This window comes from Phoenix dactylifera, unplaced genomic scaffold (genome assembly GCF_009389715.1).
Source record: "Phoenix dactylifera cultivar Barhee BC4 unplaced genomic scaffold, palm_55x_up_171113_PBpolish2nd_filt_p 001658F, whole genome shotgun sequence".
In the NCBI taxonomy this organism is placed as follows: Eukaryota; Viridiplantae; Streptophyta; class Magnoliopsida; order Arecales; family Arecaceae; genus Phoenix; species Phoenix dactylifera.
Window position 1 is genome coordinate 22302 of NW_024068960.1, and position 23446 is coordinate 45747.

A 23446-nucleotide genomic window follows, 5' to 3' on the forward strand; every position below is an offset into this window, starting at 1 on the left:
CAACAGGCCGATGCGGATATGGTGGAGGCGGGATCTAGCTCTGGCCCACTCAAGCGGGCCAAGAGCCCACCATCTAGGCAAAGGATTTCTGGGCCGGTGGAGTCTGGGCTCTCACATCCTCGGCCCAGCTCTCCTCCATGGGCTCAGAATCCCCACCAGCGAAGGGGGATCACGATCCTCATCACAAAGAGTCCACCCTGCCTGACTCGGACAACCGGCCACAGGGGTGCAGGGGTTTCGAGAGGAGGCAATGCATCCGGCTAGGAGGTCATGGCTAGCGGGGGAACCACCTCGGCAAGTAGTCCCATCTTTGTCGTCAATGGCTGATTCCAGGGCATCAGCGACCTCCAATGGAGCTTCGAATGCCGGCCGGGAGGTAACAACGTGCAATGTGGGTGGCCGAGTCGGGGAGGCACAAGGCCACCATATGCTTTGTATCACGGTCCCTGGTGGGCAGCATGGACGGCCGATGACGAGTGCTAATGACAGGAAGGGTGTGATGGCGACAATCGGCACTTGGGTCGTGGGGGAGGAATCGAGCTTCGCCGAGGGTGATCATGGTCGACGGTCCGCTAGCTAAAGATGGTTGTGTTGGGCTCAAAGAAGAGAGAGGAGCCAAGGAAGGATGAGGCGGTGAGTGGGCCACAGATGGAGGCCGACGGAGAGGCCCTAGGCAAGTCCCCTTCTGCAGGATGAAAGTAATACTGTAAAACTACAGGAGGGTCGGGAAACCCTCCTTCTGCACTACCTTCAGAAGGTTGGTACATCTGAATGATCCAAAAGTGTGTGTCATGTTTGAGATGCGTCTCTCAGGAAGGAGTCTTCAGCACGTTAGGCGCTCCTTCCCTACCTCATGGGGATTCTATGCAATGGAGTCTCAAGGCTTGTTGAGTGTTATTATAGTGGTTTGGAGATTAGGGAGCTGTAACTTGACATCTTCCACAAATGTAATCAATAAGTTATGATGGTGATTTCTGAAGGAAATGGCCTCCTTGGATTTTATCAGCTCTTAATGCTAGTATCGACTACAGGGAGCGCCAGGTGTTATGGGGCAAGGTGGCCAACTTGATTCATCAAGGCCTCCCTGCCGTAGTGGCAAGCGACTTCAACTATATTGATGGTCCTCATGAAAAATAGGAGAAAAGCTTTTCACTAGGAAAATCGAGGTCAGAGAGTTTCAGAACTTCTACGAGGCTGGTGGCCTGGTTGATCCCAGTTTCATTGGGTCGAGATTCATCTGGTGTACTAAACGCCTAGGCCGAGCGAGAGAGTGGGAGAGGATGGATAGTGATGTCGCAACATCTAGGTGGATACATCTCTTTCTAAACTATCATGTGCGCCACCTTCCTCGTATCGCCTCGGACCATTGCCCTATCTTGGTTAGTATTTGGTCCTTGGCAGAGGTCAAAACTTCGGAGTCGAATAGGTTTTCTCCATTATTCTTCAAAAGATATTGAGCCATTATTCAACAAGAGGTGACTACAACCATCCAATAGTTTTTTGGGATGGCCTCGATGCCTAAAGCTTGAAAGAGGACCTTCATCACACTGACCCTAAAGAGGCAGGCCACTATAAACCGATATACATGTGCACCACCATCTACAAAGCCATTGTGAAGATCTTGGTGTCCATTCTGAGGAGATTCCTGCATTGGCACAATAGCCCTGAGCAAGGAGCCTTTGTTGTGGGTTGCAGCATCTCTAACAATGTCTTCATTATCCAAGAGTTCATGTATGATCTCTAAAGAGCCCTGTGCCGAAGGAGTTTGATGGGAGTCAAGCTTGACATGGAGAGAGCCTACGACCGTCTGAGCTAGTGCTTCTTCATTCACTCATTGGAGAGCTTTAGTTTTTATGAAGTATGGATTAGATGGATTTTGGGTTGTGCTCAGGCTCCATCCTTCGCCATCCTGGTGAACGGCATGCCTATGCTCTTCTTTGAGTCTACGGTCAGGCTTCGACAAAGTTGTCCACTATCTCTTTTTCTCTTTATTATCTAGGCTAGCGCCTTGTCTAAAGCCCTTCGGAAAGCTTCTGTGACTCAAGTCCTTAAGGCCTATAGGCCCGCGTCGGCTTCCATCTTGATTTCTGACCTCTTTCCTGATGACTGTATGCTACTTGCCCGGGCTACAAGACAGACTGCATAGGTGATCCAGAGGATCTTGGAGGAGCATTGTATAGCATCCAAAAAGTTGGTCAACTTGGCCAAGTCAGCCATCTGCTTCAGTCCGAAGATCAAACCGTTGCTCAGGACTATTATAAAGGAAGCTCTAGGTGTGGGCGAGCAAGAGGAAACTTAGAGGTATCTGGGGTGCCTATTACTGGAAGATGCCATCGCAGGTTGGACTGAACTACCATTGAACAAAGCATCAGGAAAGGCTTGAGGGGTGGCGGTCGGGCACACATTCTATGATGGAGAGAGTCACCTTAGTATGGTCTATCCTAAGTTCAGTTCGGGTCTACCTGTTGTCCAACACCATTGTGCCTAAGGAAGATGGAGGTAAGTAGGGAGGTAGAAAGTAGAGTTCACCTGTTGGCTTGGGAGATGGTTTGTCAGCCTCTTAGTAGTGGTGGGTTGGGCATTCACTCCTTGGTCTGGAGGAGGGAAATCGTTGCTGCTAGACATGTTCCCAAGTATTTTAGAACCTGAGAGTCTCTAAAGTACCTTGATGAGGGCAAAATATGGCTTGTAGACTACAATGCCCGATTTTCAAGTTGGGTAGCACAGCTCGTTCATATGGAGGGAGATATGTGCTCGCGCCCCATTGGTGCTCGCTAGTATTAGATAGTCTGTGGGAGATAGCCAGGTGATTGATGTGATGGATGACAGATGGATGATGGAGCAACTGCTTTGTCTATGTCCTACCATGATCGACTTGGTGAGTGTGGTCTGCCACAAAGTTTGTGTGACCTATACATCCTGGGGAAGAGAAGGTGGAATGAGGCTGCCATCTCATGAGTCTTCGGGGCTCAGTTGGCTGAGAGAGTCCTAGCTCTATCGATTCTCGCTAGGGAGGTCACGGATAGGAGGGTTTGGAGATTGATTGATAGGTTGAAAGTGAGAGCTAGTGACCTTTGTAACTTGGTCAAAGCTAAGGCAGCTCGATGGATGGATGGAGATTGGATCTGGAGACTTTGCATTCACCCACATGTTATCCTATTCATTTGGAAGGTAGAATGGGGTTGTTTGCCGACTAGGGGCATGCTGGCCAGACGGAGGTTGAGGCTCAATCCTGCTTGTGATGGGATGCCAAGGGGTCAAGGAGTCCATCTCCCATATTCTATTTGGATGTCCATGGCAGTTTAGGTTTGGAGAGGGGTAGGGGTTTGTTTGGAGCTTTTTGCAGTCTACATCCTCGGCTGAAGCCTTCTTTGGCTATCTGAAGGCATCTATGAGGAGCCCTACTACTGTGTCTCGGCATGTCAAGTGTGCTTACATGGCCTACCAAATGTGGCTATACAGAAATGCCCTAGTCTTTGAAAATAGAAGGCAGCATCTGAGAACCGTGGCTGATAAGGCTCTACTGCACGCTACTGAAATCACTTAGCCTCCTTCTTATGTTTCACTTGGGATGGCAAGAGACATTTAGGACTCCTATTCAGCTTTACAATGATACGGATGGTTTTTATCTCCTAGGAACCCTCACCCCCCGAGCTTTCTCAAGGTGAACTTTAATGGCAATATGAACCGATGGCGACAACAGGGGAGGAGTTGGTTTTGTGATCATGGGTCATGATTCAAGGCTTGTCGTGGCTAGGGGTCGATGCATTTTTGATACTTTCATCCCTTGAGAGGCGTTGAGAGCTACCTGGGAAAATCTTACCTATGCGAGGCTCGTCTTGGGAGTGGATAGCATCTACCTTGAAGGAAATTCGGCAATAGTGATTGAGTCAATCCAGGGCCAGCATAGGACCGATGATGAGCACCAGCTTTTGCAAGGCATCCGTAGGCTGACGAGGGATTGCGGCGCATTTTGAGCTGCACATTTATAACGAGAGGTGAACAGGGCTGCCGACCAAGTTGCCTACATTGCCTAATACTCGAGTGGGTGCTCTGGGAGACCCATGAGGCTGCCCCTCCCCCTCTCCGTCAACTCCTTTTTTTGACTTTCTTCGTTGTACTCATGCAAGAACAGTATGATTCAATAGTTCTATCAAAAAAAAAAATGCCAATAAGTATCGAAAGAGCAAATGCTACAAAAACTCATAAACAATACTTAAAAAGGTCACCAGATGCCTTGCACCAATCAGTTGTCTTGATTTAGTGGTATGCTTCACGATGTCAATTCGAAGGGAGCTATGATAATTAAAAGTAATCAGAAAAGGTTTTGCCATTCCAACAGTTGCCCCAAAACTATGCCGAATTATTAGATGGACTAGGTGGTGTGGACCAGTCCAATAGTCACTTGCCACATTTACCCTTGTATTTAAACAGTTCAAGATCAAAGAAGGGGTGCCTATTATCCATTGTACATATGCTCCTGAATTTGAATTGGTCCACTAAACCTAGTCCATGTAATAATTTTCCAAGACTAGATCCAACCACCTAATTTTGCCAGGGATTGGTAAAGGGATTCAGCGCAAAAGGCCAAGAGGGGCTAAGAAACTTAGGCTTGTTTAATAATTGGATTGGGCCGGGCTCATCGAATTTGACCTGGCCCTATTCGATAATGTTTTATGTAATACATACAAAATGTATAAAATTTAGTTTAATATATTTTACTATACTTTACTATATATTATATTATATATAGTATAGTATAGTATATACTATAACTTACTTTGCAATATAAAATAATATAATATAACATAATATAACACAATATAAATAATATAATATAAAATAATAATTATAACACAACATACTATAAAATAATATAGTACAATATAATATAATGACTATAATATAATATAATATAATATAGGATTTTTTTGCATGGATATCCTTTTTAAATATCGGATTTTGCATGAATACCCTTTTCAAAATTGATATTTGCATGTATACTTTCATAAAATTCTGTTATTGTTCATGCTCTTAATATAACAGCTGTTCTAACGGTATTAAAAAAAAATTATTTTTATATTAATTAAAAATAAATAAAATTTTGAAATTATGCTATTGCTCGTATCTTCTTTCTGCTATTGGGATCGCGATCGATCCCGCGGACATTCGCAACTCGCCATCCCGTGGCCGTTCGCGACTCGCAATTGCCAGCCGCGAGCGGAATTAATCGAGATCGCAAACCGCGCGCAGGATCGGAAGCGGGATCGCCTCTGTCCTATCCAAGATCCCACCCACTTCCAAACAAAACCATCATCAGAGCTCGCAGCAGCAGGCTGCAAAGCTTCTTGGATCTGAGCTACGAATCCAGCCATCGAACTCATCATCCTACGACGCGGTCATCCTAGGCTGCGGCCCAGCCGGCCTGTGCCTCGCCGAGCGAGCCTTCCGCGCACGGCATTCGCATCTGCTGCATCGACCCCTCGCCGCTCTTAGCGTGGCCTAACAACTATGGCGTTTGGGTTGATGAGTTCGAGGCTATGGGGGTCGTAAAAGACTAAAGACGCAGCTGCTGCAAGGATGCGCCTCTAATGGGGTCAAGTTCTGGAGCACAAGGAGTTCAGCTCCATCGTCACGTGCTCCGATGGTTCTGAGCTGAAAGCTAGCATGGTCGTCGACGCCGCTCCTCCCTCGAAGAGCCTTTTTTTTTTTTTTTTGAACTTTCTTCGGAGCATCAGCTTCACAACTTGGAGGAAGATCCTGCTGGGGTGGGGCATCGGAATGGGGGCATACTGGGAATTCCAGTAGGTGCCATCCTCGATCTGTATGAAGGCGTCCGGTCACTGTCGTGGCAATAACTGATCCGCCTCACCGGAGGTACCACACTAAGAAACAGCCTCCTCCGTTCTAGCTCTTTACCAGCATGCTCCAACTTATCGCCTAGATTCACTTCATTGGGACAAATGTAACAACGACAACTACTGCTACGCATGGTAATAGAAAAACATGGTATCGGGGGATTAAATAATTATTGAAATGTGAATGCGTGATGTGGGAGGTGAAGTAGCCGTTTATTCCAGGAGCGTCCCTGTCTGGCTGGATGTGAGGCAGCAGAAGGGATGTCGTGTTAAAGTTAGACTGAGTTACAGTGGCTCGAGGAAAAACCAGATGGATTAGCAGAAGGGATGTGTTAAAGCTAGCATGGTCGTCGACGCCACCGGATTCACGAGTCCATTTATAGAGTTTGAGGGGGCCGGTGAGGAACCATGGGTACCAGATTGCGCGTGGGATACTCGCAGAGGTGGAGGGCCACCCTTTCGACACGGATAAGATGGTGCTCATAGACTGGAGGGACTCGCACACAATGAGCCTTGCTTGAGGCATCGGAACGACAAGCTCCCGACGTTCCTTTATGCCATGCCCTTCGACTCCAAGTTGATCTTCCTCCAAGTTGTGAAGCTGATGCTCCGAAGAAAGTTAAAAAAAAAGGCTCTTCGAGGAAGGAAAGGCGTCGACGACCATGCTAGCTTTTAGCTCGGAACCATCGGAGCACGTGACAGAGCTGAACTCCTTGTGCTCCACCTTCCATGCCTTGGCCTTGTGAAACTTGACCCCATTAGAGGCGCATCCTTGCAGCAGCTGCGTCTTTAGTCTTTTACGACCCCATAGCATCGAACTCATCAACCCAAACGCCATAGTTGTTGGGCCACGCTAAGAGCGGCGAGCGGTCCATGCAACAGATGCGAATGCCGTGTGTGGAAGCTCGCTTGGCGAGGCACAGGCCGGCTGGGCCGCAGCCTAAGATGACCGCGTCATCGGATGATGAGTTTGATGGCAAGACACCCTGGCTTGGATTCATGGCTCAGATCCAAAAAGCTTTGCAGTCTGCTGCTGCGAGCTCTGATGATGGTTTTGTTTGAAAGTGGGCGGGATCTTGGAAGGGACAAAGACGATCCCGCTCGTGGCTTGCGATCCCAATCCCGCTCGCGGCTGGCGATCGCAATCTCGAACAGCCATGGGATCGCGATGCGATCGCCAGCCGCGAACGTCCGATTGCAATCCCGATAGCAGAAAGAAGATAGGGACAATAGCGTCATTTTCAAATTTTATTTTATTTTAATTAATATAAAAATAATTTTTCTTAACACCATTAAAATAACAGTTATATTAAGGGCATTTAAACAATACAAAGTTTTACGAGAGTATGCATGTAAATATCAATTTTGGAAGGATATTCATATAAAATTCGATATTTAGAAGGGTATCCATGCAAAAAATCCTATAATATAATATGAGAGAAAGGGCATAATAACTATCCAATAATTCTACATGCTCCCCTCTCATTCTTTCCTGCAAGGATGGACATACACACTATAGCCACCTAATATCGGTTGGTCTGAGCTAAGCTAGTTTGAACCAAGTTGTGCTCAAACTTAGGCCATCTCTTTTCTTTCCGAGACAGGCTTGGACCATCTATTTTATTGTTGATATTGAACATTGGCCTGGTAGACAAATTCTGATGCCCAGTTATTTTGACCACCCCTCCCTTGATCTTAAATTTTAGTATATTATATATTACATTTGGTGTTTTCTTTTGGTAGCCTTGCCATACGAGTAGAGCTATCAAAACACAATCTTAAATGTATACACAGGTACTCCATCAGCTAACATAATGTGAGGATCGGCCCGGCTAGCCTGAAGCAGAGTGCAAGGTCCGAAGGTCTATTTTAGCGGAAAAAAAGAAGAAAAAGAAAAAGAACTCACATGATTGGACATGTGAGATAGGAGAGGAGGACTCCCGATGGATGTCCGCCTCTTCTTCTTGAACCTGGCAGAAGCGGACTTCTAGGGCATGCCGGAGTTTAGCGTGACCCTGAAAATCGATCCATAAAATTCCCTCCACCCTTTCCTCTTATCATCCTAATTCTAGTTCTCGACCAATCGCCGGTGGTTTGCATCAATTTCCCCTGTTTTCTGTTGAGTCTTCTCCCCAAGGCCCAAGCCACCTCGATATCTGCTGGAATCAAGGTATAGATCCCTGATCTTGTTCCACAACCTTCTCCCAGTTCTAAGACCATCATCAAGGGCCTAATTTAGTGCTGGCTGGTCGTCAGATTTCGCTGCGAGAGGCACCCTTGTTCTGGCCTTTTTTCCTTCATTGTTCACCACTGTGCCAGCCAATTTGGGCCTAACTTTGCAGCTTCCTGAAACCTCTGAGGTCGTACATCGGGGTATGCCATCTATCAGTGAATCAGTCGGGATCTAAGCCGAGTTTGATATGGTTCATCAATGATTTTTAGATGTTTTCTTTGTAGACCCGGTTGACCCTTGTAGAGGGTCGTGAACTACTATGGCTACAATCACCCATCATGCTAGCCTCCACCTCGATTTTCAATTGGTCATCCATGGACCTATCAACAACCCCTCTTGTGTTACCCTTGTCCTAATTAGACAGTCAATTCCTTGAAATAGCGAGTTGATATCCAGATCTGGCTTACTTAGGCTGGCAGTCACTGTGACCCGGCTAGTTGTGTCCTTTTTCTCCTTTTTGAATTGTTCCACCATTAATTGTAATTATTAGAATTTTTTGATTAGGTATAATAAACTAGACGAGATTACGTTGAGCCAACGGATTTATGGTCTGAACTCTAAATCATGATAAATCCCAAATTTCTTTATTTATTAGTCTTGTATTAGATAAGATCGAGAAAGTAAGGATGAAAATAATTTGGACGTCAAAATTTTGAATTAGGAACTAGCAATGATTGGTTAATTGTTATTTCTAATGATTGGTTAAGGACAACTTGGTTTCATATTGATTTTTAATTGGATATATTAGGTGTGGATTAGTAGCATTATAGCTGAGTTATGGACAATAAGTAAGAATCCCGATGCATAATCACCAATATATATTACTTTTGAATTTATATTTTTGGATTTGTATCACTTGTTTTGTATCATTGGATTTTGATCAATGAATTCAGTTTGCATGAGATGATATCATTCGGTATGAGCATATTTATGTATTTATTATATGTGGATATCAGCTATTGAAAACATGACTATATGAACAATGACACCATTAAGTTGAAATTGATTTGACAAGAATAATACGTAATAATCAGACAGATTAGAAATGATTTTGACTAATCTCGTCATGTGGATAGCCTCTACAAGCTTATGCGTAGGATAGCCTCCATGAGTTTATGCGGGGCATAGTCTCGATGGACTTTAGCGTGGGATAGCCTCCACGAGCTTATACGTGGGATAGCCTCCGTGGGCTTATGCTTGGGAACTTTATTTATTAGTCATGGATAGGGGCATGATTTTGATTAATCCAAAACTGAAAAATAAATTGTTATAGAACTTGAAATTGAGATAATGAAAAACGGATGATAAGACACATGAAACCAATGTTAAATAAAAAGTTTTACTTGTTAGTATTTCTAATATATATCCCTTTTGATAAGACAGATATTTGATGTATATTTATGTGGATAGTTGTCGATGTAATTGAGTTATGCTAGATGTTTGAAAAGAGGTTTCATAATTTATATTTTCACTCTAATATCGCTTATTACTATTTTTCTAGATGTGCGGAGATTCTTACTAAGCTGTAATGCTCACGCCATTTTTTTTTCCATTTTAGAATTGTAGGATGCTTAGTATTTGATTATGGTTGGGGTCATGGATGAAAGAATAAATAGATGGAGCATCATTAATACCGGTCGGATGACTGAATACTGTAATTGTATAAGTTTTGTTACTTATCATGAATTGAGATTATTATTGTTCATGGATATTGAGGTTGTAATAAATTATCAAATTATATATATTCTCTAGAGTCTTGTTCTAGAGAGTGTGCGATAGGGTAATTTGGCCGGTCAAGATGATCGATTCGGGATACGACACATAATTAAATGGTAAGCCATCAATTCAAGGACACACCAAAATTTAAAGGAACGTGCATACACTTGTAATTGTGGTCCACCTAGATTTGTAACGTCAACTGTTTTTTATGAAATTTATCACATCTACAATGCAAAGATGTGAAATTTAGTACTTACTCCCCACTGACTCTTAGAAACAATAACGGGATCTGTAATCTGATCCATGCCAAGGCTGAAAGAATGAAAAATACTAAACTAACATGAGGGCGGATTAATAGTGCAGAAATATAACTATCTCCAAAAAAAAGCTTCAGTCACCAAAACCTTTTAAGCAACGGATCTTGTACAACAATATCTTGACCTCTTTGTAGATGTTCATACGGTGTCCTATGAGTTTCGCACGGAGACCCACCGACTGGAAAAGTGGGAGCCACTGCAAGAAAGCTTTAATTATATTGGTGCTCCCAAATGCACCCAAATGCACCGTCAAGGAAGTCGTGCCGGCCAGCCGTCGCATTCCATTGCGTGTCACTCGAGAAAACATGCATGCACGGGTCCAATAATCCAGTTGATAATAAACTTGACGGTGTAGCCATCTGGTGGGCAGACTTGATAAATTAAGTTGATGCCGGCCGGAGCACTTCTGGACCAAGTCTTGGATATCCCAGAGCTGAGGTAATTGGCCTGCACAGTGATAGCCACCGGTCGTAGCAGATGACCGCAACCAAATTTAATTGAATATATGTAGCTGATACGACAGCTCCCTGCTAATTGATAGGCTGCTGTTATGCTAAATGAGAGGATAGGTTATCCGTGGAAGCAGAATAAGCAATCCTCGGAGGATAGGCTGCTGTTATGCTCAATGAGAATACATGGTTCTAGGGTAAAGCGGGAAATCACAGGATTCGCGCTTATCTTGATATGTCGCTACAGAAATGAATGGCTGTCATTTGCGCCGTGCACTACCGTGTAGGATATAATTTTTTTTTAGGAGGTGAGCCGGCCAGGCGTTGTAAGGGCAGGTGGATTTGGAGGATGCGGGCTCACCCTCGGGTGGCATTATTCATTTAGAAGGTGGTCTAAAAGTACCTGCTGATCAGGAGAATGTTGGCCAGGAGGGCGATGGAAGTCTCTCCGATGTATGTGGACTGCCCGGAGTCGATGGAGACTGCCAGCCATGTACTATTTGAGTGCCCGCGGGAAGCTCAGGTTTGGAGAAGAACATCTTTTCCCTTACCGAGTCGTACTTTTGGTGTGGAGGACTTTCTATGGTAGATGAGGATTGCTCTACGATCGTCGAGCACTACAGGGTGGAGAATTGCTGTTGTCTACCTGGCGTATCATATTTGGCTGAATAAGAATACCAAAGTGTTTGAGGGGAGAAGGGCCCCCCTGAGGTTTGTTGTAGAACGGGCCCTCTGTCAGGCAATGGAGTTCATGGAGGCCGCTGAGTTGGATTCATCTGCGATGGCCAGGGACATCTAGGACCCCCCTCTTTGCTACCATAGCGCCCAAGTTTGTCTTTGTCTCTTGGGAGCCCCCACCTCCTGGCTATCTAAAAGTGAACTTCGATGGGAGTCTACCCGGCGGTTCTGATCAGGCGGGAGTGGCTTTTGTCATCAGAGATCATGGTGCCAGGCTGATTGCAGCAGATGGGTGCCGTTCTTTCGAGGCATGCATGGGCTTTTGGGGCGGAGCTTAGGGCAACCTGAGATGGGCTTTTTTATGCAAGATATGTTCTGCAGTCTAGGTGCAGCATTTTGAAGGGAGACTCAGCTCCCCTGATGGCGCGCCTGAGGGAGGAGGAGGTGGAGCACCCGCTACTGGGCGATATTCGATGAATGCTATGGAAGTGTCGGGTTCTTCAGAGGCATGTCTTGCGGGAGGTGAACTAGGCTGCTGACTAGGTCGCCTCTTTCGTTGCGCACCACTCCGGAGACTTTTTTTGGACTCAGCAGTCTTATATTTCTTTTATTTTGTGTTGTTAATTTGTTTGATGCTGATGTAGCTGGCTGTGTTCATACTAGAGTAGTGTGCTCAGCCAATTGACCCCCCCCCCCCCCCCCCCATCAGCAGGCTGTGTTCATACTAGAGTAGTGTGCTCAGCCAATTGACCGCCCCCCCCCCCCCCCAAAAAAAAAAAAAGGATATAATTTCTCCTTCAGAACGACTATGCCCCAACTAACCTTTGTTGACGAAGTTACAGCTCCCTCGCCTTTGTACCACTCAAAAATCGAGCACGGCAAGCCACCTTCACTTCCCGCAATGGCTCCCTGCAACTCTAGATATCTTCACATCTTAGTCCTCCTCTTTCAGTTGTTATCCATCGTGATCCCTCTTGCAAGCCCACTCTCCTTCAACCTTACTCGCAATAAACTGGGCAAACCGAACATAAACTTATCTGGCGACGCCCTCTTTCACGACAGCATCCTCGAACTGACCAAGGACCAGGCGGAGGCTTCCCTTAAATCTAGCGTTGGAAGCGCCACATATTCCGAACCGGTGGCCCTCTGGGACAAAGCTTCAGGAACGTTTGCCAACTTCACAACAAATTTCAGATTCTCTATCAACGGCTTCGGACAAAATGTAAGTGCCGATGGGCTTGCCTTCTTCCTCTCACCCTTCCCTTTTGTCCAGGACAGATCGGCGACGTCCGGTGCAAAGCTTGGACTATATAAAAATAATGGCAACAAAACAGACGAGAACAAGGTCGTGGCTGTCGAATTTGATAGCTACTATAACCCTGAAGTCAGCGATACGAGCGCCAACCATGTGGGCATCGACATTTGGTCGATCTTTTCGCAAAAACAAGTGGACTTGAATGCTAGCATCAGAGAGAATGCACAATTCATTGCATCCATTAGTTACGATGCTGTTGCTCAAAATTTGAGCGTCTTCCTCAGTAATGCTTCAGATCCTCGAAGGAATTGGAGCCTGTTTTATGTTGTGGACTTGAGGGACTACCTGCCTGAGAACGTAGCCATTGGTTTCTCAGCTTCCACCGGGGACCTTTACGAGTTGCATAGCATCTATTCCTGGGATTTCAAGTCCTCCAATTTGAGTTCTTCCGGTAATGAACCTTTCGAAGCCAAGAAGAGGAGTAAGATGAGCCTAGCGGTGGGGCTTGCTGTCGGTATTGGGATCTTGCTATGTGGGTTGGGTTTGTTGTGGTCCGCAGTATCGCGTAAGAGGGTCAGGGAAGGGATGGAAGCACGAGAAGAAGAAGAAGAAGAAGAGATGGCTCTTGAATTGTCCATCAATAATGCATTCGAGAGAGGTGGCGGCCCTAGGAAATTTCCTTATAGTGCACTCGCGATTGCAACCAGATATTTCATCAAGGAGGCAAAGCTTGGGGAAGGAGGTTTCGGGGAGGTTTACGTGGGCGTCTTGGATGATACGAAGCAAGAAGTGGCGATCAAGAGGATTTCTAGAGATTCTAAGCAAGGAAAGAAGGAGTATATCTCGGAAGTCACGATTATAAGCCGGCTGCGGCATCGCAATCTTGTGCAACTCATCGGCTACTGCCATCAAAAAGGCGATTTGTTGCTTGTCTACGAGTACATGTCGAACAAAAGCCTCGATCGCCATCTATACAGCGAGGAGAGATTGCTAACATGGCCAGAGAGGTACCAGATCGCATTCGGCTTGGCCTCGGCACTGCTCTATCTTCACGAAGAGTGGGAGCAGTGCGTGGTTCATAGAGATGTCAAGCCGAGCAACGTGATGTTGGATTCAGGGTTCAATGCTAAACTCGGTGATTTTGGGCTAGCAAGGCTTGTGGATCATGACAGTAACATGCAAACAACGGTTATGGCTGGAACGAGGGGATATATCGCACCCGAATATGCTACCACAGGTAAGGAATATTATAATTCTAGCCGCAATTGAAGGTTCTGATCTGAATGAATGCTTTTCTGATAGAAACTATAGAAATATATATTATTTATGCTAGGTAGAGCTGAATTGCTGACTGTGGCTTGGCCTAGACCAAGGAAAATGCTCTTTGAGCCCATGGCAACCCTGCGGTTTAGGCCTATGTCCATCATCAACTCTGCTATAAGATGATAGACCAATCACTGCTATCCCAATGTTATCAATAGCCAGGCTTGATTTTGGCTCGCAAAGAATCAAATAGTCTGATTTGTAGAGAATTTGACCATTAATCTTCTCTCCCTATTGTATTTGAAAAAAACTAAAACCCCTCTTATGTGCATGATAGGAAGTTAAATTCAGATGAACTTTTGTTTTGTGACTGACGTCCTTTTGGCCATAGATAAATTCCTACCCATAAATTTATGCCCGGAAAAGTTAGGTTAAGGAATTACTTTCGTCATCTATTTCTCACAACCAGAGAAAGAATAAAAGAGAAACCTCGATAGAAGAGTGTGATAAAGTGAAGGCTTTGGAGGTCCACTGGGATTTTTCGTAGAATGGAAGTCTATAAAACTACTGAATACATATGCTTTTGTGATATAATTTTTTACCTTTGGGTGAGTGGGCAGGGGGTTCAGCAACTTTGATCCTAGATTAAGAAATTTTGAATGTTTGACTCGGTTTGCCTGGGTTGTACGTTCCAACTTAGATAGGATCAGCCGGGTACAGATAGCTGGTGGTGGTTAACTGCTCCTCGCACCGACACCCACATCCACACACCCACTCACAACCCCATGCAAACATACGCAAATCCACAATTGAAAGGTCTTTGAATTTAGATTCATTCCGAAATCCTTTTACTTACATGAAGATATAAACTTCAACTCAATGAGTGATGTGGAGCGCTTGTCAAACGATTTTTTTTTTTGGAAAACCATTCAAAAGCCGATGGGTGGTCATGTATCTCTTTAGATATCAAATCATCGATGGGAAAAGGTCGGTATTTTCCTTGCAATTAAACAAAAATTGAGTAATCATAAATTTAAAATTTGTTTATCAATTAAATAAAATTCTTCATAAAATTTTCAGGAAAAGCTAGCAAAGAATCTGACGTCTACAGCTTTGGAGTGGTTATATTGGAAATAGCATGCGGTAGAAAGCCAGTTGAAGCAAGAAAAAAGGAGAGCGAAGTTAGTTTGGTAGAATGGGTGTGGGAGCTTTATGGAAAAGGGATGTGTTTGGCTGCAGCAGACAAAAGGTTAAACTTAAAGTTTGATGAGCAACAAGTTGAACGGTTGATGATCGTGGGGCTATGGTGTGCCCATCCAGCTTATAATCATAGACCCTCAATAAGACAAGCAATTAATGTCCTCAAATGTGATGCTCCATTACCAAATTTGCCATACAAGATGCCTGTTCCAGTATACAGCCCTCCAGTAGAAGACTTGTACAATGCTGCATCAACTTCATCGAACACGTACTTTCTTTCTTCAATATCTGGCCGCTGAAGGATGGTGAGTAATGCTTTTTTTATTTTTTTCTTTTATGGGTCGGAAATGAAGGATAGTAAGTCATGTTAAAAGGTTTAATTCTGACATTCAGAACGGCATGTTTGTGAAATACAATTAATTCATGCATTATGATGGCATTGTCATTATTAATTGTTTTTTGCTGGACATGAGCACTGAAAGTGCATATAAATAAATGGAGATCCACATGCATTTCTGAAAATATAGTACATTTGGAAAATATTTATGTTGTGGTTGAAATCTGGCCCAAGGGTGACCACGCCAGAGAGGGTCAAAGAAGCCGCCGGTCGGGTCTGAGAAAGGACACCACCTCCCACGCGATAGGCGTACCTGCACAAAGCCTCACCGGTAATTCCGGCGAGACCCTCCGATGCTTAAGTTAGAGTGGAGTTTTGTTGGCCCAAAAAGTCCTTAGGAGTTATCTGATGGGGCTATTTATAGTCCCCACTTAGGTACCCAGGTGGCAAAGGGATGGTGCATCCTCATCATGGGAGGAAATAGCTTTGGCCACGTGGCGTGTGGCCACGGCTTGCTTGAGGCATACGTGTTGAGAAAAATGTGCCTCGAAACTCGAAACGACTGCAAATTGAATTCGGCTCAAGTTTGCTTGAAAAAGTCTGTGCCAACTGAATGGAGTCGACTCCTGCAGAGCTGGAGTCGACTCCTATGAAGCTTGAGTCGACCCCAGGGATGAGAGGGTCGACTCGCATCTGCCACAGTGAAGAAACAGAGAGCAGTTTTCTGGGTTGCTTGCAGGAGTCGACTCCAGCCCTGCAGGAGTCGACTCCAGCCCTGCAGGAGTCGACTCCAGCCCTGCAGGAGTCGACTCCAGAGCTGGAGTCGACTCCAGCTTTGCAGGAGTCGACTCCAGTCCTGCAGGAGTCGACTCTCTCAGAAAGACAGAACGTGCCAGTTTCGGTGCTGATACTTGGAGTCGACCCGAGGATGTCCGAGTCGACTCGAACTTATCAGGAGTCGACCCCTGAAAGTGAGGAGTCGACTCCTGATCACGGGATTGATTGAAACGGTGGCAAGATCAGTTTTTTTTTTTTTTGACTTAGGGTTTTGTAGGGAAGTTTCCTTATGTGTTGAAAACCTATAAATAGGTTTTTTTTGTGAACCCTAGGGAGGATGAGAGCGGCTGTAGTGAGTTTTCTTTTGGAGTTCTATCTCTCTTGTAAGCCCTAGGTGTGCAATCTCCAACTGGAAGAGAGATCATTGTAACCCTTGCTGAATATATTGAAATCTGTGTGTGTGGCCTCCGTGGACGTAACCCGTATTGGGTGAACCACGTAAAATTATTGTCTTTGCAAAAGATTTGATTTTATTCTCTACTACTTCTTCTTCTCGATTCGTCTTTCCGCAGTTTGGACGCAGGAAAGGGAACAGTACGATCGAGGGTGAGTCCTTTCATCTCGCAACAACTGGTATCAGAGCCAGGTTCCCTGTGTCCCAATGGCTGACGAAGGAAGATTGAGGATAGAGAAATTCAACGGATAGAACTTTGGTGTGTGGAAGATGCAGATGGAAGATTACTTGCTCTCAAAGGATCTGGATCTACCACTGGGCGGAGAAGAAGCGAAGCCGACAGACATGCCGTCGGAGAAGTGGGAGCGTCTTGATAAGAAGGCGCTCGCCGCTATCCGTTTGTCCTTGGCATCGGAGATCCTCGCCAATATATCCAAAGTAAAGACTGCAAAAGATTTGATGGACACACTGGCTTCCATGTATGATGAGCCAACAAGAGCGAACAAGGTATTCCTGATTCGACGATTATTCACTTTGAAGATGAGAGACAGTGGGAGTGTTCATTCACATCTGAGTGAATTCAATACCCTATGTGCCCAATTGGAATCTGTGAAGATCACGTTCACTGATGAGGTGAAGGCGTGGGCTCTTCTAGGTCAGATGCCTGAAAGTTGGAAAGGCTTTATCACGGCTGTTAGTAATTCTTCGGGAAAGACTACAGCGAGGTTTGATGAAGTGGTAGCTCTTATTCTGAGTGAAGAGGCTCGAAGGAAAACCCTGGATCCATCAGCAAGTTCATCTGGGAACGCGCTGGCTTTTGAAGAACGTGGAAGGACTTCAAAGAAAGGAGACAGAAATAGGGGTGGACGATCCATGTCTAGAAACAAGTCTAGACCTCTTGGAAAGTGCTGGAATTGTGGGCAGAAGGGTCACTTGAGAAAAGACTGCAAAGTGTCGAAGAACAATGGTGGTTCTGACACTAAAGCAAGTGCTAATTTAGCCGAAACTGCAAGTGAAGATGATGCCCTGATACTTTCCTGTGATATTCATCCGGAGTCGTGGATAGTCGACTCAGGTGCCTCGTTCCATGCTACTGGAAACAAGGCAATCATCTCAAACTATGTTGCAGGTGATCACGGCAAGGTGTATCTTGGTGATGGAAACAGTTGCAACATCGTAGGGAAGGGAGATGCTCAGATAAAGACATCAAGTGGGATGACTTTAACTCTGAAAGATGTGCGACATGTACCCAAACTGGCTCGAAATCTGATTTCGGTAAGTCAGTTGTCGGATTTGGGGTTTGTGACCACCTTCAATGATGATGCTTGGAAGATCACTAAGGGAGCCTTGGTGATTGCTCGAGGTGCAAGGTCAGGAACACTATACATGACAGCTGATACTGATTCCACCGTCAGTACTGCAAATCCGACTGTTGATGCAAGGACATGGCACATGAGACTTGGCCACATGAGTCAGAAAGGGATGAAGGTGATGATGACTAAAGGAAAACTGGGAGATCTGAAATCTGTGGATTTGAAATTCTGTGAAGATTGTGTACTATCAAAGCAGAAGAAGGTCAGTTTTTCAAAAGGAGGTAGTACCAAGAAAAATTCTAAGTTGGAACTCGTACATACTGACGTGTGGGGACCAACTCAAGTGGCTTCTCATGCAGGAGCAAGGTACTATGTCACGTTCATCGATGATGCTGCCCGAAAGCTATGGGTCTACTTCTTGAAGCACAAATCCGATGTATTTGAGAAGTTCAAGAGGTGGAAGGCTCTAGTGGAGAATGAGACAGGTCAGAGATTGAAGTGTCTCAAGTCTGACAATGGGGGCGAATACTGCAGTGATGAGTTTGAGGTTTTTTGTGCCTCAGCTGGAATTCGAAGACTGAAGACGGTTCCAGGAACGCCACAGCAAAATGGCGTTGCAGAACGCATGAACCGCACCATCAACGAGCGGGCACGATGCATGAGGCTTCATGCGGGGTTGCCGAAGATTTTTTGGGCGGAAGCGGTCAGTACAACAGTGTATCTGATCAACAGAGGGCCTTCAGTTGCATTGGAGCTTGGACTGCCGGAGGAAGCATGGACTGGGAAAGAGGTGAAACTATCTCACTTGCGTACCTTTGGTTGCATCTCTTACGTGCTCGATACTGCAGACAATCGAACCAAGCTGGATGCAAAGTCAAAGAAGTGCACATTCATTGGGTACGGTGGTGATGATTTTGGATACCGACTCTGGGATGCGACAGATCGGAAAGTCATCAGGAGCAGAAATATTGTATTCAATGAAGAGGTTCTGTACAAGGACCTGCAGCAACAGACGGGCCAAGGCGACAAAGCTGTAAAATCGGAATATGCAGAGCTGGATGATGAAACAATGTCTCGAGACGATGAAGAAGTTGCTGAGCCAGTGGGAGAAGCACAGCAAGAAGAAGAACTGCCAGCTGATATCCCGATTGCTTTGCACAAGGGTAAAAGAAACAGAAAAACTCCGTCTAGGTATGCTGACTCCCTACAATACTTGTTGCTTACGGATGGTGGTGAGCCAGAAAGCTATAAGGAGGCTTTACAGGTCGAAGCCAGTGACAAGTGGAAGCTTGCCATGGATGATGAAATGGATTCCCTATCATCCAACAGGACGTGGGACTTGGTTCCACTTCCGAAGGGGAAGAGAGCTTTGCACAACAAGTGGGTATACAGACTAAAGCTTGAACCAGATGGTTCTGAGAGGTTCAAAGCGAGACTTGTTGTCAAGGGTTTTTAGCAGAAGGAGGGCATTGATTTTGACGAGATCTTTTCTCTAGTTGTGAAGATGTCTACTATCCGGATGGTGTTGAGCATAGTGGCAGCCAAAGACTTACATCTTGAGCAGCTTGACATCAAGACTGCATTTTTACATGGCGACCTTGAAGAGAAAATCTACATGAAGCAGCCAGAAGGATATGTAGTGAAGGGGAAGAAAGATTGGGTGTGCCGACTTCAGAAAAGTTTGTACGGGTTGAAACAAGCGCCTCGTCAGTGGTACTTAAAGTTTGATCAGTTTATGCTGAAGAATGAGTTTCAGAGGTGTAATGGTGATCATTGCTGCTACTTTAAGGGATTGAAAAGCTCATATATCATTCTACTTCTGTATGTAGATGATATGTTGGTGGCAAGTGCCAACATGGGAGAGATTGTGAAACTGAAGAAACAATTATCCCAGGAGTTTTCAATGAAGGACTTGGGTGAAGCCAAGAAAGTCCTTGGGATGCGTATCAGCAGGGACAGAAAGCTTAAAACGTTGAAGTTGTCTCAAGCAGAGTACATTGATAAGGTGCTGAAGCGGTTCAATATGGACGGGGCTAAAGCTGTGAGTACTCCGCTGGGCGCACACTTCAAGTTATCAAAGCAGGAGTGTCCGACTACGCAGAATGATCGAGATGAGATGAAGTATGTACCCTACTCATCAGCGGTCGGAAGCCTTATGTATGCCATGGTTTGCACGAGACCGGATATTGCCCATGCAGTGGGAGTGGTGAGCAGATACATGAGCGATCCAGGCCAGGAGCATTGGAGAGCTGTGAAGTGGATATTGCGGTATCTGAAAGAAACCAGAGACTTAGGACTATGCTATGGTGGTCCTGATGTTTGCCTATATGGTTTCGTGGATTCTGACATGGCTGGAGACATTGATGGCAGAAAGAGTACTACCGGGTATGTGTTCACGCTGGAAAGTGCTGCAGTTTCATGGGTTTCGAAACTACAGAAGATTGTAGCATTGTCTACGACCGAGGCCGAATACGTTGCTCTTACTGAAGCGAGCAAGGAGATGGTTTGGTTACAAGGTTTGATGAAAGAGCTTGGCATGGAGCAAGGCGATGCGAAGTTGTATAGCGACAGCCAGAGTGCTATACATTTGGCAAAGAATGCTGCTTTTCACTCAAGGACCAAACACATTGATATCAGATATCACTTTATTCGGTCACTCCTCGAAGAAGATTTTTTCCGGCTAGAGAAGATACATACAATGGACAACCCAGCAGATATGTTGACAAAGGTAGTTACTCTTGAGAAGTTGCACATATGTGCATCTTCTGTTGGTCTTCACAGCTAGAAGTGAAGACAGAGGTTCACACACATGGAGGATGATTGGAGATCATGTTGCTGATGGGGTTACGGTTGCTTCAGGCTTGTTTCTCGGCAAGTGGGAGATTGTTGAGAAAAATGTGCCTCGAAACTCGAAACGACTGCAAATTGAATTCGGCTCAAGTTTGCTTGAAAAAGTCTGTGCCAACTGAATGGAGTCGACTCCTGCAGAGCTGGAGTCGACTCCTATGAAGCTTGAGTCGACCCTAGGGATGAGAGGGTCGACTCGCATCTGCCACAGTGAAGAAACAGAGAGCAGTTTTCTGGGTTGCTTGCAGGAGTCAACTCCAGTCCTGCAGGAGTCGACTCCAGTCCTGCAGGAGTCGACTCCAGTCCTGCAGGAGTCGACTCCAGCTCTGCAGGAGTCGACTCTCTCAGAAAGACAGAACGTGCCAGTTTCGGTGCTGATACTTGGAGTCGACCCGAGGATGTCCGAGTCGACTCGAACTTATCAGGAGTCGACCCCTGAAAGTGAGGAGTCGACTCCTGATCACGAGATTGATTGAAACGGTGGCAAGATCAGTTTTTTTTTTTTTTGACTTAGGGTTTTGTAGGGAAGTTTCCTTATGTGTTGAAAACCTATAAATAGGTTTTTTTTGTGAACCCTAGGAAGGATGAGAGCGGCTGTAGTGAGTTTTCTTTTGGAGTTCTATCTCTCTTGTAAGCCCTAGGTGTGCAATCTCCAACTGGAAGAGAGATCATTGTAACCCTTGCTGAATATATTGAAATCTGTGTGTGTGGCCTCCGTGGACGTAACCCGTATTGGGTAAACCACGTAAAATTATTGTCTTTGCAAAAGATTTGATTTTATTCTCTACTACTTCTTCTTCTCGATTCGTCTTTCCGCAGTTTGGACGCAGGAAAGGGAACAGTACGATCGAGGGTGAGTCCTTTCATCTCGCAACAACACGATTTGGGCCATTCTTGTTCACGGCATGGCGTTGGCGGGTGTGGTAGGGTATAGCCCTTATCTGCAGGCATGGCTGGGGCAGCAAGGCGTAGTCCTTGGTCGACGTGTCTTGACGTGGCCAGCAAGCAAAGCATGGTGCGGTGAGGTTAGAATATCCGGCCGCCATTTCTATTGTCCTCGAGCTTCTCCTCGAGTGTTCTTGGAGCTTCCCGGCGAACTTCGCGACAAATTTTGCTCTCGATTTTCGGTGGTCCTTCCCCCTTTCTTAGTTATTTTTTCCACAAGTAAGTAATATTATAATTCTAGCTGCTCTTTGAAGGCTCTGATCTGAATGAATGCTTTTCTGATGGAAACAATAGAAATAGATATTATTTATGCTAGGTAGAGCTGAACTGGCTGGTTGTGGGTGGGCCTAGAACAAGGAAAATGGCTCTTTGAGCCCATAGCAACCCTGCGGTCTAGGCCTACCATGTGTAATCATCAGCTCTGCAAAAAGATAAGAGTGAAAGACCAATCACTGCTATCCCAATTTTATCAATAGCCAGGCTTGATTTTGGCTTGCAAAGAATCTAATAGTCTGATTTGCAGAGAATTTTACCACTAATCTTCTCTCCCTATTGTATTTGAAGAAAACTAAAGCCCCTCTATGTGCATGATAGGAAGTTAAATTCAAATGAAGTTTTGTTTTGTGCCTGATGTCCTTTTGGCCACAGATAATCTTCTACCCACAAATTTATGCCCGAAAAAATTAGGTTAACGAAGTTTCTTCGGTCAAGCTTGTCTAACCCAATAGTGAATTGGTCCAGCCTATACAAAAGCCACCCTGGGGGCTTACTCCATCAACCATAGTACCCAAGAATAACCCAAGCTAGCATGGCTCAATATGAACACAAACATGACAATATCAAGTCTGCATCATAGTTGATTTGTTTAGTTGGATTTCCCTCTTCTTTTGCAAAACAATTCTCTCCCTTTCTTCTCGGATCCGAGGGTGGTAAACACCAAGGCGGCCCAACCCCCTCCAACAACGGCCACTGGCAGCTCTTCGGCCATGGCACCACTAGCGACGGTGGTCGGCCGGCGCGTAGAAGGAAAGAAGAAGATGGATCATAATCATGGAAAACTCGGCATAGATCACGGCCGATCTCCCTGACCGACGGCCACACATCCTCAGCTGTCTCAGAAGGTGGTGAAGTTTGGCAAAACTCGGTAGCCGACAGCGGCGAAACCTGAAAGAAAAGGGGCCGAAATAGGACACCCTATTTTTGGATGAAATTCCGACGATTCACCGGATCAAAATCAAAGGAAATCATGGATAGAAGACCGAAAGAAGAAAAGAGGAAGAGCAGCTTAGTCCTACCTTAGTCTGGTGAAGATCCAATGAGGAATCAAGGAGGAGACTCAGAGAAGAAAACTTGAAATCGGCGGCGATTTCCGACGATTCTGGTGGTGAAAATTGAAGGAGGAGGAAGGTGCTTTAAATAGAGGAAGTCCTCGAGTTGGGATCGCCTTAGGACTTCCGAAGTCTAGCGATACCGGAGGAGGAAAAAGACTCTGATCAAGAGTCTTCTTCTCCTCCTAATCGCAAGCAACAGGGCTTGCTATGATTGCAAATGGACCTTGGCCTCTTAGACCGGCCCATTAGCCCACGGAACTGGCTTTTGCACAGAATTGGCTTGGGCTTGGCCTCTTCGGGCCAGCCCACAAGCCCACAGGATTGGGCTATTTAACTGGGTTATTACACTTATAGAGGCACTTTCATACTTTAAGGTAATCTATCCTTTGAGTTCTGCTTTTCCAAATCACAAAAGATATCGTTTTGCTATCCTTAAAAAATACCCTCTTCAAGATGTAATAGGCTGAAAG

General features: G+C 45.3%; 1 protein-coding gene across 1 annotated transcript; it reads left to right on the forward strand.

The window, feature by feature from the left end:
• The first annotated feature begins 12155 nt into the window (after window positions 1-12155).
• Window positions 12156-15385, forward strand: LOC103699540 (L-type lectin-domain containing receptor kinase IX.1-like). Its single transcript, XM_008781561.3, has 2 exons — window positions 12156-13746; window positions 14853-15385. The coding sequence occupies exons 1-2, from the start codon at window positions 12156-12158 to the stop codon at window positions 15269-15271; spliced, it is 2010 nt and encodes a 669-aa protein (XP_008779783.3). The 3' UTR covers window positions 15272-15385.
• The last annotated feature ends 8061 nt before the right edge of the window (window positions 15386-23446 follow it).